Source organism: Takifugu rubripes, chromosome 14, assembly GCF_901000725.2.
Source record: "Takifugu rubripes chromosome 14, fTakRub1.2, whole genome shotgun sequence".
NCBI lineage: Eukaryota > Metazoa > Chordata > Actinopteri > Tetraodontiformes > Tetraodontidae > Takifugu > Takifugu rubripes.
Window position 1 is genome coordinate 85,160 of NC_042298.1, and position 16,176 is coordinate 101,335.

Consider the following 16,176-nt stretch of genomic DNA (forward strand, 5'->3'; position numbering starts at 1 on the left):
TTCAATGGTGAGAGCAGAGCTCACAGTTTTGAATTTAAGAAGATTTGGACATTACCTAAAAGCTTTCAGTTGGTATTTTGGTCAACCTTCTTATATCTGTAATAACAGTAACTTTAGTTGATACGTAATAACATACTTCATAACATTTATTGGCAGATACTTTAGTATTAGACATTTATTAGACAACAGTTATCTTTGTCCGCATATAATGTGTGATTTTATCTTAAATTTAAAGTTGGTGAATAAGGAGTAACCTAACCCTAACCCTAAGCTTTAAAATAGGTTATTAGGTTTATGTTTAACTATATGGTTATAGCTTTGCTGGAGCTAACATACAGAAGATGATGCTTCAAGGCTCTTTCCACATTCACACTGGAATAAGTCCAACACTGAACTGACAGACAATCCAACATGAAAAGCAAGATGAAAGAAAGCCAACCAATGAGCAGGGCTAAATAGACCATAAAAATTCGATTTATTATATTTCCAGGGTACATTATATTTATTTGTCCATAAACACTCATAAATTTAATGTAACAATAACGTTTTTAAATAAGGTCCAGACAGATTCAGCTTGATCAAAATATTCTCGAACAGAACAGTAACAATAAAACTTCAAAGTAAATAAATCAAACAAAATTTGCTCAAAGCCATTATAACTGAGAATTTAAGTGATATTGCACATTTTATGATAGAATTATGCCTGGGGCTATAATAAAAAGTGGAGCTTCGGTTCAAGAACCATATCAAGTTTAATGCACATTTATTTGCAGGTTAATAATAAACTTACTGCAGAGGTACAAGAATAGGAATGAAATTTCACAGGCTCTGGCAGGCTAACAGAAACAGGTCATAGTGGGGTAAGTTCAGAAAAGGGGAGTGTGTGGGGGGGTTGCCCTGGTGGCATACACTAGCAAGTCCGTTCCACTCTGTTATCATTTTTAGATGATATCAAGAATTCTCGAAATAGTCCTGCATAGAAAAATAATGAGTTTTGTTACTTCTGTACACTGTTGACACCAGGGGCTGAATCACAGACCAATTCTTCTCGGCTTGTTTGTTTGAGGGTACAGCATGTGTGTGCAAGGCTTTGCCACTTCTGGATCATTAACAAATCAGCCGTACAGATACAAATAATGTGGGACTTATAAAATAAATTCCAGGTTACGCTTACATGGCAAGCACCTTTGTATTATTATATGTTCAGCATTTTCATTGTTTAGAAACTCTGTCTGTGGTTGTGAGTGTGTGTGCCTTTAAGATCTCCCCGCAAAGCATTACAACATTTTGTTAAGTAGCGTTTTAAAAAGAGAAAGACCATTTAGAAAACACTATATTCAACATGGCTCTTTACATTAAACAGACAGGTCACAAAAGCATTCCACATGGAAAACTTGTTCAGCTGTGCCTCCATTTCCTTGGTGGGAACAAGAGGCCTCCTGACACCAGTGTCGGTCCACAGACCTTATCCAAAAGAAAATTATATTCCCACAATGCTAAACAAACAAATAAATAAATAAAAGAGTCATCATTTGTGGTCATTTGCTCCATAAAATTATAAAACAATGTCCATCTGTTTCATTTTTACTTCTGTTGTCAAGCTTTCTCTGACATGTTTGGAAAAAACAAAAGGAGGGAAAACCCGAGAAAGAAGAACCCATGTGAATAGCAGCAGAAGTACCGTGACTGTCTGGTCGCCTTGAAGGGCAAGGTTGATAAATGGATGACAGTCCAAAAGGAGTTTTCATGTGAAATAGAGCCACACTAATTCTAAGAGCTTTTTTGTTGTGTGGAGCCATTTTGCCTGTCTCTTCATTGGTCTTTCATTTGGTTTCCAGAAGGCACTTTTCTTTTTGCTATATGAGCGGTTGCAGATACAGACAAAAGCTGGAGATTGTGTGTGTGTTAATGGTGTGTGTTTGTGTGTTCTGACACGTACAGGAGCTGGCTATAACTTTGCAGGTTCTTGCCCTAGTAGCATTGCCAGAAAGTTTAAAAACTACTGTATACTGATTGTGTTCAATGCCTAGTAAAAACAGCCTCAATCTCCTTAATTAATCTGACAACTATTTTGTGGCTGATTAAACATTCTAACTGTCACAACTTCATAATTTCCTTCTCTGTGCTGAACATGTTTCAATTCTCACATAGAAGTGGTTTGAACCAGTAACTCTTTTGAATTTCACTGGCCTGAGCAAATCATTACTGAGTGAAAAGATCAATATCTCTGAGAGTGTGTAAATCAAACACAGTCCCTATATTTTGCTGAGTGCAGTCTGCTCCTCCAGCACCTGAAGGTAGTCAGGTGTTCCCTGCAGCTTGGCTTTCAGTTCGTAATACTCACTTTTTCTCTGCTCGACCATGATCCTACTATGGTTCCCACCTTTGAGTGAGGGCTTCTTTATCTTTCTGTCTAGTGTAGATTTCTCGGGGTAGTGGATCTCATAACCACTCATCCCCGTGGTCTTAAAATCCCGTTTGCTGTCCAGGAAGCTCTGGATGAACATGTTGGGCTCTCGGTGGGGCAGGAATTCTTCCAGTTCATCGATGGTGCTGAGGCGCTTGTTGCGCTCCAGAGTTGACAGCATTTCCTTGTCCTTTTCAGCACTGTTTCGCAGAATGATCTTTTGCCTATGTGGGTCTGCAAACTTAAACTCAGAGTCAATATCAGAAGAACGTCCAATTCCACAAGTATGGCTCTTCCTAATGTGTTCGATGGTCTGGGGGATGAATGGCTCTCCTCCCAAGTCATTCCCTGGAAGAAAGCCTTTCTTTGCAGATTTATTGTTTTGTCTGTGAAGCTGTAGGGACATAGAGCTACACTCTGGATTTCCAAGACCCTCTTGTCTTCCAACTGGTTTCTTATTCCGTCTCAACACAAAAACAAGTAGGCAGAAAGCCACAAACACTGTAAGGATGAGCACCACAAGGATGCTGAGGATCATGATCGATAGAGGCACAGGCCCTCCTGGTGTTGCTTTACCAACTCCAGCAGCTGACACAGAGGTCAGAGTAGGGGTCGCGCTCGTCAAAATGAATGGAGGCCTTGCCACAAGCTTGGGACATATGATCTCATTCTTCGAGAGGCGCAATTCTGTGTTGGAAAACTGGGCAGGAGATGCACATTTTACCTCTTTGGCAGCTACACCATCTTTCAGCTTCTCTAGCCAGAGTTTTAAAGCAACAAGATCGCAGGAGCACTCCCAAGGATTCCCCTCAAGGTCTATCTGGGTTAGGGAATGCAACTGGTCCAAGACTCCACTGACAGGCAGAGTCATGAAATGGTTATTTTTAAGACTGAGTCTTGCTAAAGAGACACCAGCAAAGATGTATGCAGGAAGGCTTCGCAAAACATTGTTGTTGAGATAGAGGAGCTGAAGATTTGGCATAGAGTCAAATGTGCCAGCAAGAATTTCTTTGATGGCATTGTATTCCAGATAGAGGTATTGCAAGTTTGAGAGACCTATGAACATTTCAGGGTGTAACTGTTCAATTTGGTTTCCATTTAAATAGAGTCTCCTTAGGTTAGTGAGGTTTGCAAATGCACCCTTTTGGACCGTAACTATTTGATTGCTTCCAAGATGTAGGAAGTCTAAACCCTCAAAACCTTGAAAGTCAACTGGGCTCATGTCAATGATGTTATTCTCACTCAGATGAAGTTTCTTGGCATTTGGGGGCCTGGGAATGAGCTCAGCTAAATTTCTAATGTTCCTTTTCTGACAATTGACACTGATTCCAAAATCCGATGGTTGGGATTTGCAAATGCAGGGCTGCGGACACACAAGTTGAGGATTCTGAAAGGAAACAATTTGGCTGTTTCGTCCTAATGGTGGTAAGCCAGCAACAATGCCATTTCCATAAACTTTTGAATCTGTAGATTTGGGTGCTTTTGTGGTCATGGGCACTGCTGGGCTTGGTGGCATTTTGGAGGGTGTCTGATTGTTATCAGGCAGCATGGGTGGCATCTTCACATCAAAGTCACTTCCTGTGCCCATGGGACAAAGCTCCTGCTTGTTAGTTTCCTTCAGAAGTCTTCCATATAAATCAATTGGTGTTTCACATATTGCCTCACCTATAAAAATGTTATAGGGCATGTTTTCAAGCCATGTCTTAAGAGGAGCTAAATCACAAGTACAATTCCAAGGGTTGTCATCCAGCTGCAGCTCTACAATCCTCCCAATATGCTCCAGTACTCCCAAATAAGGAAGCCTTTGGATCCTGTTCCCTCTGATATCCAAGTGTGTCAGTGAGGCAAAGCGAAATATATTATCGGGAAGTATCTGTATAAGATTATCATTTAGGATCACCACTTTCAACTTGTGTAGTTTGTTAAATGCTCCCTTTTCAATTGTTTTGATCAAGTTATAGTCGGCCTGAAGGTATTCCAGGTTTTCTATACCTTGGAAAGTGTCTGCTCGGAGCACCTTCAGTTCATTATTGTTCAGGTGCAATTGTTTCAATGCGCTCATCCCCATGAAAGCTCCGCCCTCTATGTTCTGCAGCTTGTTGTTCCCCAGCTGCAGTGATACAGCATGGCTATAGTTGAGGAATGAGTTTGGATAGAGGATGATTAGTAAGTTGTTCTGAAAGTTCAGGTGGTACAGTGATGATACTGGTGGGATAAGCTGCGTGGGCCGGTACACTGTGATCTTCTCACAGTTGACATAGAGCACATTCTCCACTGACATGCAGGAGCAGGCGCTGCAGGTTTCAGCCATTAGGGCTGATGGTGACGGCTCAACCATCTGAGGTTCATCCAGCATGGATGGGGAGGAGAGGGACGAGGACAAGGAGCCAGGGATGGAAGAAGAAAAAGCAACCCACAGAAGTATGAACAGCATCTTGTCAGTTAGAAATCCTCCACCAGAAAACCATTTACCAACCTTTGAAGAAAAAAAAGGGCATGCACACATTTACCATTGATCACAGACACATATACTTCTTATTTCACTCACATTCAACTATGTCATATTCATTTGTCACTTCTGTTAAAATTCTTACAGTAAAGAGAATCCAAGTTGTATGCCGCTGAGACATTTTTTCAAACAAGTTGCATTTTATAGGCATCATTGCAGTGCGCAACTTTGACCAAATGATTCACCACAATGATTAGCACCAAAAGCTTGATGCAGACTTAATACTGCAGGCAAAATGTACACAAGGCAGCAGACGGCTGCACCTTCTCTATCTAATTCAGACATCCCCCTACCAGAAAATGTCTAAGGCAGCAGCAGCAGCAGTGATTGTGTTCGCTTTTCCTCTCCCAGCATATTCATATAATTGAGTCAAACAGCTGCAGTGCTGCTTTTTTAAGAGGTTTCATTTGAAGCCACTTTCGTGGCGGAGATCTGGGACTGAGCTCACAGTAACGGGTGCATTTTATAGTTACAGATAATCCTCAAATCAATTAAGAAGGGACAAAATAGATATGTCAATCCAATAGGAAAGAAACGCTGAACTCACCCACAGCTGCAGAGGTAATCAATGCGCACCCCCCCCCCCCCCGAGACGCACAGAGGGGTCGGTGAGACATGGATGCGTGCAAACGTTCTTCCACACTAAGTGAAGCAGTTTCGAGGTGCAACACGGCTGCTTCTGGCTCTTTATTCCCATTCGAGCTCCTGTATGTCAACCTCAGTGGGGAAAGGAAGAAAGAGGATGGTGGATGGAGCCGGGAGAGCGTGCAGTGGAGATGGAGGAAAAAGGAGGGGGGGTTCAGCCGATGCGTCGCTTACTGACGGGCTCCCCTTGCTTTGAAATATCGCCCCACTGCTCATTCGTACCCCAGGGTGGGTGTACTACCTCCATGGTAGAGCGTGCATTTGGTTACAGGGGAGATCGAGGGATGAAGAGAAAAGAAGAAAGGAGGGGGTGGGGAGGCAATCTTACAATGTGTCCAGGGACTCAAAAAAGGCGTGAAAAAAGGACGCAAGAGGAATGGTGGCACCGGAAAAGAAGTCAGTCATGCTAAGGATTTTCCAAACAGCAAAGATCAAAAGAAAGCAGAGGAGAGCATTTTCTCATTTGAATTCAAAAATCAACAACCATGTCAATAAAACGTGACTCTAAGAAGAACGGGGAATACCGCAAAGCAGCCAAAGGATTCAGACTGTTACAGAGGTGCAACAGATTAAGGGTCTTCATCCTTCTTCTACATGGAGATCACTGAACAATGAGAGGAACGATCTCTCAGTCCTGCAACAGAAAGAAAGCAGACCACACAAAGCTCAAAAATAAAATATAAATAATTCAGTCCTTCAATCCGCTGTGACGCAAGCTGGCTGGGAATACTGCTCTTTGGGAAAACAGAAGGAAATAGGGGATTTCCCTCCTTTAAAACATCCATCTGAGGGTGGGGGGAGGAAAGACGTGGTGTGTCATTCCTGTCAGAAGGAACAGTGCAGTAACGAGCTCTTCTTTCTACAGCCGCATTCAGTCGCACTTCCCACACGAATAAAAGAGCAGACTGCGGGAGAAGAGAGAGAGAGAAAGAGTCGGGGAGGAAACAGAGATGTGAGAGGGAGGGAGAGAGCGGCATGGAGGAGATAGAGATGAGAGAGGGGGAGGGAGGGAGGAGAGATACAGATGAGAGGGAGAGAGAGGGGGACGGATGGCAAACGATTTTGATTCTAACTGAAACAGAAAAAAAATCTTCAGTCTGTTTTCTGTTGACACCATCATCATCATTGCTATTATTAGTCTAACAACAGTACTAATACAGACACACATGTGGACGGGCAGACAGGTCGACAGACAGACAACACTGTAGTGGAAAGGTGGTGAGAAATGCGAGTGGGGGCATTTCTGCATGAGGACAGGTGTTGATCTGCTGCCTGGCCGTCCTGCATGTCTCTAAAACACGACCGACCTCCCAAGCCTGTCTGACAAGAGGTAACTGCTGCTCTTCTAACTGTCCCTGATTTAATCCAAATACCATAAATTGGAACAATCGGACTCTTTAAAAGGGTGCAATTGAATCTGGGGCAATCTGGGGACATCACTAGGGTTACCTACACTGAAGTATAAAAGCAGCAACTAAATAAAAATAAATCATGAAGAGACAGACACTTCAGCCTAACAGCTTTCTGGATAGAAGGCGAAACGTCTTCAAGAGAAGAAACCCAGTCCAGTTGACATGGAAAACTACCTTGGATACAATGACCTGGATGATTGAGAATCTACACAGACATTCAGCCTAACTGCTATTCCCAGTTCTTTACTGGAGGTGATGCTGCACCCTGGTGTGAGAGAGAACACCTTAAATGAAGGTACATTCAATTTTTTATTAGTTGTATGACATTTCCTTTTATACTTTTTTTCTTTTTCTTGACCACTTCAACCCTTACATAGGGAACGTGGAGGAGACTGGAGTCCATTCAAGCTTTAAACAGGCAAAGGCATGTCCCATCCTGGAGGAGTCACCAGCTAGTCCCAGGCCCTATGTGAACATTTGAGCGTTCGGTACCTTGCTCAAGGGTACCTCAGCAGCACTCTGAAGGTTCAAGCCCACACCAAGCTCCAACCACTTCCCCAGCCTGATCTCCCATCGCCTTCATGTGTTTGTTTATTCTTAATTCAAAAAGTTGATTGACACAAAAGAGTGAGAACACTTGTCTACCTTTCTTATGCTACATGACACAGTTGTGCCTCATTACCACAGTCTTTGTAATATTCAATCAATCTTTATTTATATAGTCTGTTACAATCAAAATTGTATTAAATTGTGTATTAAATAAAAGTAAGAACTCTACAAGTACAGCATTACTGTCTCATAAAGTGCATACTTATTTCTGCTATTTCATCTGTTTCATCAAATTCTGCACTTTACATCCACTAAATACAGCAAATGTGCACATGTCATTTATTGAGGTAACAAATGGTCAAAGTTCATCTTCCATGAATAATCCTCTGTCGTCTGTTCACTCACATTTAATTTGTTTGTTGGTTTGCATGTGCGTGTGCGCGTGTATGTGTGTGTGTGTGTGTGTGTTGAAATTTGATAGTTTTGGATGTGATTCCTCACTGGCTGCAAAGCTCCTGTGGGATGCAGAGAGAACAGCAGAGTCTGTATGTGTATCAAGTATGTAGTTTGCCAGCACCTCTGCTTCTGTCTCTCCCTGGCTTTGAGACACAGGACGGAGCATCTCAGACACACTGCCTGTACAAAAATACAGCAAAACCAAATTAAATATTCATTCTGTTGCACCATAATCCGATTTGTAGGATTAAAATTTACAATTTTAATTGGTCTGCAGGGCCTGACGTGTCACACCTTCCAGACAATTATTTCCTGTGTTTGTAGGGGTTAGTGTTATTGTGTGTTTGTATTGCTTAGTGTGTGTGTGTGTGTGTGTGTGCGTGAAATATCCCCTGTCATTATGAAAAGAATAAAATATGTAATAAAAAAAAGAAATGAAATTTATTAAAGTACAAACTTCCATTTTTCAGTTAATTTTTAGTTTTTAATTTGAAAACTTTTCCAAATCAACAAGCCAAACAACAAAATCAAAGCAGAGACGGATACAATTTCAATCAGAAGAAAACAGGGATGGAAGTAAATGTCTTTGTAACAGCGCAAATGTAAGAAATGAAGATAGGAATAAGAAGGATGGAGAAAGTTGGTTAAAAAAGGCTGAAAATGAGTGAAAGTAAAGAAATGTGCTGAGGTGAAGGCAGTGACCTAGACTACTTACCCATATGGTGTGGTGGTCACTGAGCAGCAGGGGGCAATTAACTTTATGTGAAGGAAGGAAGGATGAATATGCATTGTTTCCTTTCAAATGTCGGGCTTCCAGCAGGTTGCAAGCTTGGTACATTATTGCAGGTGAAGAACACAACAATATTTTCACACACACACAGACCTCATTCATTAGCGGGATTCAATTTATAACTTAGGCTAGCCACAGGTCTTTGAGGGCTTTTTCACTTGATGGTATAGGTCAGTTGGCATTCTCCAACTAGAAGCAAGAGAGAGGAGCGAAGCCCTGGAGATGAGCTTTCTGGATCCTGCCCCTGTCCTGACGAACTGGATTGACATCTGCGACATTATTGTGTTAGCCATTTTAGCATCCGCCCTGCGTGTCTCCGGGAGACATCTTATGCAAGACTTTGTTAGGATGCCACCAAAAACATTCCTGTGTCAAAGGTCGCTGGCAGCCTTAGAGTATGCGTTGCAGGCTTGGGTTCTCTTGGAAGACTCCTCTGAGCCATTGCAGTGGTGTATTTTCTGGGTAGAGCAGGGTCTTGCTTGACCCTGATCAGGAATTCATTCTTAGGTATATCTGAGCAGCTAATGTCTCTGTTAACCACCCCAGTTGTCCATCTTCCATGTTGCCACTGGTTTACTACTCTGAGTATTTACTTCTTCTACAATTCATTTATTCTCCCGTTTTAAACTGTGAAATATAATTTGAACAGGTTTGGGTTCCCCGGCCACACCAATGCTTTCAAAATACAACAAAAAGCTAAAACCAATTCTCTTTTTTTATTGTTAAGAGTCAAAGGGTTAGGGTTAGGGTTAACCCGAATCTTAGATGGTAAAGATCACTATAAAATGCAGTAAACTATTGTTTTATCCATCCAGCATAAAGGGAGGTGCCGATACCACCAGTGAATCCAGTCCAGTTCAGTTCCCCTGATCCTCCAAGTCTTGCTCATGCATTGAAAAAGTCGCATTAATCCACTATGGGCCATTGCTCAAATCTGGAGCTGAAACACTCCTGACATGCTTTAAAGTGAAAAGAACCATAATCAGTGCCTGACCTGTGCACCACTGTGCACACACACACACACAAGGGAGTCCCACAGACTCACCTGTTGTTCTCTGCTTGCGTTCCACCGCAACATTTTTTCCTCCTGGGGACTGAAACACACACCTGGCGAGCGATCTTCCTAATTATGATGCTCGATCGGTCTAGCCCAGAACACTGAAGGGAAACCCACTCTGTCCAAAACGAACATATAAAAATATTCAAAATTAACAATTGTAAAAGGGTTTTAATGGCATAATTAGCCTGCAAATCACATATTTGTGTCTTGCAGTTTGTAGTTTAGCCCAAGCAAATGATTGCAAATATTTATTAAATAATAATGCCAAATTTACATTCTTTATGTGATATGTTTCAATTAATGAGAATTATAATTTGGTTATAATATTCAATTATTGGTTTTAGTTGTTTTCGTTTTATAATGTTCAATCAAGTTTCCGTGTGGTGTGCTTGCTTATGAATGAAAGACTGTGTTCCCTAGTCTGTGGTTGAGTTACTCCCATTAAACAGAACTTAAGAAGACCCCAGTATGCTCATGGGTGTGTTTTTGGACCTTTCTTCATCTCACACATATTTTTAGCCCTGGAATTTAGCTCTCATTTAACATCAGCGTGTATGCAGTTACAGCAGCATGGGAAGGCATTGGGACGCCATGCGAATCTGCCGTTCACTCCCATGAACGGCAGCATTTGGGTTTATTTGGTTTATGCTTTTTACATTGGATTGGTAATCTCTCTATTATCCCTATCTCGATTCTTTGATCATAAGTCCACCCCCAAATAAAATCATTATTTTTTCTATATTGTGCGTTAAACTGTATGTGACTTCACCAGTGTTTGAAATATGGTGCTTTGTCACTGAGTCATCAGTAGGTGGCAACTGCGCGATGCAGACGGTAGGTGCGAGGGGTGAGATTCTCTGTGCACCAATTAAGAGAAATGCCACTTTGTAGCTCTGTGACTGATATATTGCTTATTATATTTTCAGGTAAGTTGGTGAAGGAATGAAAACATTGAAATTTGATCACGATCAGCGATTATGCGAATTATGTTCGTTGTTTTAGCATTAGTATTGTTGCCGGCGGATGCGGCCTGAACAACCAGGCCTTGGAAGGGAGTTTGCATTGTTCACAGTCTGTTTAGTGCCTATTACTGGAGGTTGATTTATTCTTATTGCAAAATATTGTGTGAATATGAGACAAGTCATCATGAAAATCTACAGAAGTGAAATAGCTACTTTATGTTTGAATGTGAGATTCTCTGTGCACCAATTAGGAAAAGTGCTGCTGAGATCCCTGTGTCTAATATAAAGTTTTTGATATTTTCAGTCATAAATGTGTAGCCCCAGACTGATCCATCGCAATATCATTCTGAGACCCGCTACAGACGCAATCACAATATGGTTGTCTGACCCAAGTCCTTGACAAGAAGGTATTGTTGTTCCACAGAATTAAAAAAATCCCAAATTAAACAATCCTGATGGTTAATGAGTTTTAATTGATGTAGTTTGTGGAATCAACCAATTGTTTCGCCGTTTGCAGGTCGTTATAATTGTTGGAGACTTGCATGTTTGTGCCAGAGGGATCCCTGTCCTATGGATTCCACACCACACCTGGTGCCAACACCTCTGAGATCAGGAGCGAGGTAAGAGAGGCTTTCCTGTCAAGGTCTTCTGGGCCCAGTATTTCAGAAATAATCCTTCAGGATCAATCCAGGTGGATTGGATTTTTCTCTGATCTGATCCAAAATCAGGTATTTCAAAGCAGAATTTATCCTGAAGATTTGAATCAAATCTGTTCAAATCAAATTAAATCCAATCCTGCCAAAAATCTGGATTTTTGCCACATTTGGGTATTTCAGAACTTTGGTCAAAAATCCGGATGATTTTGATCCTGAAAATCAAGATTATAATGATCCCACCTCAGAGGTGGATTTGGCAATAATCCTATGTATGAAAAATAGTAATTTCTCACAAATGTCTCGAAGACAGTTATTTTGAGTCATTCTCATCACAATGAGACTTCAAACACTAAAAATCAAAATTATATAGTTGATCACAACAGTCTTGTCATTTTAAAGCATTTTGTTAGCATGTGTGTCACACAAACAATTTAAAACAATTTTGATTGTAAAATACGCTATATAAATAAAGATTGATTGATTGATTGACAAATACTTGTGTAATTTTACATGACCATATTTTCACGACCATAAGGCTCACTGTATTAAAAGGCGCAATCTCAGTTATGGGTGCTATTTCTGTATTTAAAAACATACATAAGGTGCACCGTATTATTAGGCGCATGCTGAAACATACAGTAAAAAATAACGGAAGTAAAACAGTGAGTTTCGACACATTTATTGAACAAAATATTCATTCTTCCGCCACAAAACCATCAAAGTTTTCATCTTCTGTATCTGAATTAAACAACTGCACTATTTCAATGTCCAACATCCCAAATTCCTCTTCTTAATCATCTGAATCGGACTCACCGACCGGTTCTGGTTCAGCGTTGATTTTGTGAAAGCTCTTACAATACATGAAGACAGTATCATAGCCCATGCGTCTACAATCCACCCGCATATGGTGGCATAACTTGCCCGCCGCTGCCTCAGTCTTTGTGAAGGAGTGTTCGCCATCCGTCATCCAGCGCTCTGTCCGTTTCCGTGGCAGCCGACAACCACAGTGAACGACGACTTCTCGTGCCCCGTTGTGCGTATCACCACCGTGCTGGTCCCTTTTTCTCCACTTTGTGGGTCAAAGGGATGTTAAAAGTCAGAGGGATCTCATCCATGTTGGTGATGTGGCTGGGCGCAGTTATCTTGTCCTTCAGTAGGTGCGGAAGATGGCCACCCTCTCCTGGTAATCCACTGGCAGCCGCTGCGCAACAGTTGTTCGCGTATGGAGAGATGCCGCTTCCTCATAAAGCGAAAACACTAAGATTGCTCTCCTCCGTGAACCATCACCTTATGGAGGTGGAGGAGTTTGCGTACCCTAATGAGCCTGGGAGCTATGCTGTCCGGGGCAGTTTGCCCCTGGTAGGGTCTCCCAAGGCAGATTGGTCCCAGGTGAAGGGTCAGACAAAGAATGGTTCAAGACCCATCATGGAGCACCTAAAAGGGAAGCCGCGTACCCAGCCCGGAGGGTTACCAGGGCCCCACCCTGGAGCCAGGCCTGGGGCTGGGGCTCGATGGCGAGCGCCTGGTGGCCGGGCCTACGTCCATGGGGACCCGGCCGAGCCCAGCCCGAACCAGCTATGTGGACACTCCCGTCTCCAGTGGACCCACCACCTGCAGGAGGAGCATGAAGGGTCCGGTGCAGTGTGGATTGGGCGGCGGACCAAGGCGGGGGCCTTGGCGGTCCGATCCTCGGTTATGGAAATTGGCTTTTGGAACATGGAACGTCACCTCACTGGCGGGGAAAGAGCTGGAGCTTGTGGGGGAGGTTGAGCGTTACCGATTAGATATGGTCGGCCTCACCTCCACACATAGCGTCGGCTCAGGAACCCAAGTCCTTGAGGGGGGTTGGACATTCTTCTACGCTGGAGTTGCTCAGGGTGAGAGACGGAGAGCAGGGGTGGGCTTTTTGCTTGCCCCCAGACTCTCTAGTTCGACGTTGGGGTTCTCGCGGTCGAGCGAAAGGGTTGCTTCCCTGCGCCTTCGGGTCGGGGAACGGGTTCTTTTGTGCGTATGCACCAAACAATAGTTCAGAGTACCCGCCCTTTTTGGAGGATCAAGGACGGACGCTGGACAGTGTCCCAACTGGGGACTCCATCGTGCTGCTGGGAGACTTCAACGCTCATGTGGGCAATGACAGCGTGACCTGGAAAGGCGTGATTGGGAGGAACGGTCTGCCCGATCAGAACCAGAGTGGTGTTCAGTTATTGGACTTCTGTGCTAGTCGCAGTTTGGCCATAACTAACACCGTGTTCGAACATAAGGTTGTTCATCGGTGCTCTTGGCACCATGACAGCCTGGGCCGTAGGTCAATGATTGAATTTAAAGTCGTGTCAGCTGATCCGCGGCCATATGTTTTGGACACTCGGGTGAAGAGAGGAGCAGAGCTGTCAACTGATCACTACCTGGTGGTGAGTTGGATCAGGTGGGGGGGGGGAAGCCACCGCACGGACCTGGCAGGCCCAAACGTGTAGTGAGGGTCTGTTGGGAACGCTTGGTGGAGGAACCCGTCAGGCTGGTCTTCAACTCCCACCTCCGACAGAGCTTTGATCATGTTCCGAGGGTGGTAGGGGACATCGAGTCTGAATGGGCCATGTTCTGCTCCGCCATTGTCGAGACGGCTGTCGCGAGCTGTGGCTGCAAGGCCGCTGGTGCTGGTTGTGGCGGTAATCCCCGTACCCGATGGTGGACACCAGAGGTGAGGGGAGCTGTCAAGCTGAAGAAAGAGGCCTACAGGTCATGGCTGGTCTGTGGGTCTCCGGAAGCAGCTGACCCGTACAGGTTGGCTAAGTGGGTTGCGGCCGCGACAGTCGCGGAGGCAAAAACTCAGACATGGGAGGAGTTCGGTGAGGCTATGGAGGAAGACTTTCGGTCTGCTCCGAGAAGATTCTGGCAAACTGTCCGGCGCCTTAGGGGCAGCAGGCGGCAACTTGCCGACACCGTGTTAGGTGTGCGTGGGGAGCTGCTGACATCTCCTGGGGCAATTATCCGGCGCTGTAAGGAATACTTCCAGGAGCTCCTCAATCCTACCAACACGTATCCTCAAGGTGGAACAGAGTCGGATGACCAGGAGGTGGACCATCCAATTTCCAGAGCGGAAGTTGCCGAGGTAGTGAAACAGCTGCCCGGCGGCGGAGCTCTGGGAGTGGATGAGATCCGCCCGGGGTATCTTAAGGCTCTGGATGTTGTAGGGCTGTGCTGGTTGACACGCCTCTGCAACATTGTGTGGACATCGGGGGCAGTGCCCTTGGACTGGCAGACCGGGGTGGTGGTCCCTATTTTTAAGAGGGGGGACCAGAGGGTGTGTTCCAACTATAGGGGGATCACACTCCTCAGCCTCCCTGGGAAAGTCTATGCCAGGGTGCTGGAAAAGAGGATTAGACTGATAGTTGAACCTCTGATCGAGGAGGAACAATGCGGGTTTCGCCCCGGTCGTGGAACCACGGATCACCTCTTTACCCTTGCTGGGGTGCTTGAGGGGAGTTGGGAGTTTGCCCAACCAGTCCACATGTGTTTTGTAGGCTTATGACCGGGTCCCCAAGAGCACCCTGTGGGGGTGGTCCGGGAGTATGGGGTGGAAGGTCCCTTGATAAGGGCCGTCCAGTCCCTGTACCAAGGGAGCAGGAGTTTGGTCCAGATAGCCGGTTGTAAGTCGGACTCGTTCCCAGTGAGGGTTGGACTACGCCAGGTCTGCCCTTTGTCACCGGTTCTGTTCATAACTTTTATGGACAGAATTTCTAGGCGCAGCCGGGGAGTGGAGGGTGTCGAGTTCGGTGGGCGGAAGATCTCGTCGCTCCTTTTTGCGGATGACGTAGTTCTTCTGGCGCCATCGAGCAGGGACCAAATGCTTCCAAATGCTGGGACGGTTCGCAACCGAGTGTGAAGCGGCAGGGATGCGGATCAGCACCTCCAAGTCAGAGTCCATGGTCCTCGCTCGGAAAAAGGTAGAGTGCCTTCTCCGGGTTGGGGAGGAGGTCCTGCCCCAGGTGGAGGAGTTCAAGTATCTCGGGATCTTGTTCACGAGTGAGGGCAGGATGGAACGGGAGATCGACAGGCGGATCGGAGCGGCATCAGCAGTGATGTGGGCGCTTAACCGAGCCGTCGTGGTGAAGAGAGAGCTGAGCCGGAAGGCAAGGCTCTTGATTTACCGGTTGATCTACGTCCCAATCCTCACCTATGGCCATCAACGCTGGGTGATGACCGAAAGAACGAGATCGCGGATACAAGTGGCGGAAATGAGTTTCCTCCGCAGGGTGGCTGGGCTCAGCCTTAGAGATAGGGTGAGAAGCTTGGACATCCGGGAGGGGCTCGGAGTAGAACAGCTGCTCCTCCACATCGAGAGGAGTCAGTTGGGGTGGCTCGGGCATCTGGCTAGGATGCCTTCCGGACGCCTCCCTTTAGAGGTGTTCCGGACATGTCCCACCGGGAGGCGGCCTCGTGGCCAGCCCAGGACTAGGTGGAGAGATTACATCTCTCGCCTGGCTTGGGAGCGGCTGGGGGTTCTGCCGGAAGAGCTGATGGAAGTGGCCGGGGAGAGGGCTGTCTGGGCATCCCTCCTGAAGCTGCTGCCCCCGCGACCCGGATCCGGATAGGCGGGAGAAAACGAAACGAACGAAACCACGTTTGGCAGGTTTATTGCCTGTTGGAGTCGTTTTGGCCTCTGAGTGGTCTTTAGTAGCTTTTTTTTTGAGATTTTTCCATCTCAATTTGACCTGATCCACAGATCTGCGTTG

At 45.1% G+C, this 16,176-nt stretch overlaps 1 protein-coding gene across 2 annotated transcripts; it reads right to left on the reverse strand.

Moving 5' to 3' along the window:
• Positions 1 to 452: 452 nt before the first annotated feature.
• slitrk4 (SLIT and NTRK-like family, member 4) lies at positions 453 to 6,510 on the reverse strand. 2 transcript variants are annotated; one of them, XM_029847290.1, is made up of 2 exons: positions 6,086 to 6,510; positions 453 to 5,967 (listed from the first exon to the last, which is right to left on the reverse strand). In XM_029847290.1, exon 2 carries the CDS (start codon positions 4,911 to 4,913, stop codon positions 2,256 to 2,258), a length of 2,658 nt encoding a protein of 885 aa, XP_029703150.1. In that variant the 5' UTR covers positions 4,914 to 5,967; positions 6,086 to 6,510; the 3' UTR covers positions 453 to 2,255. The 2 variants fall into 2 exon arrangements, with proteins under 2 accessions (XP_029703150.1, XP_003978208.2); XM_003978159.2 differs by having other exon boundaries at positions 453 to 4,883; positions 5,464 to 6,510.
• Between the last annotated feature and the right edge of the window lie 9,666 nt (positions 6,511 to 16,176).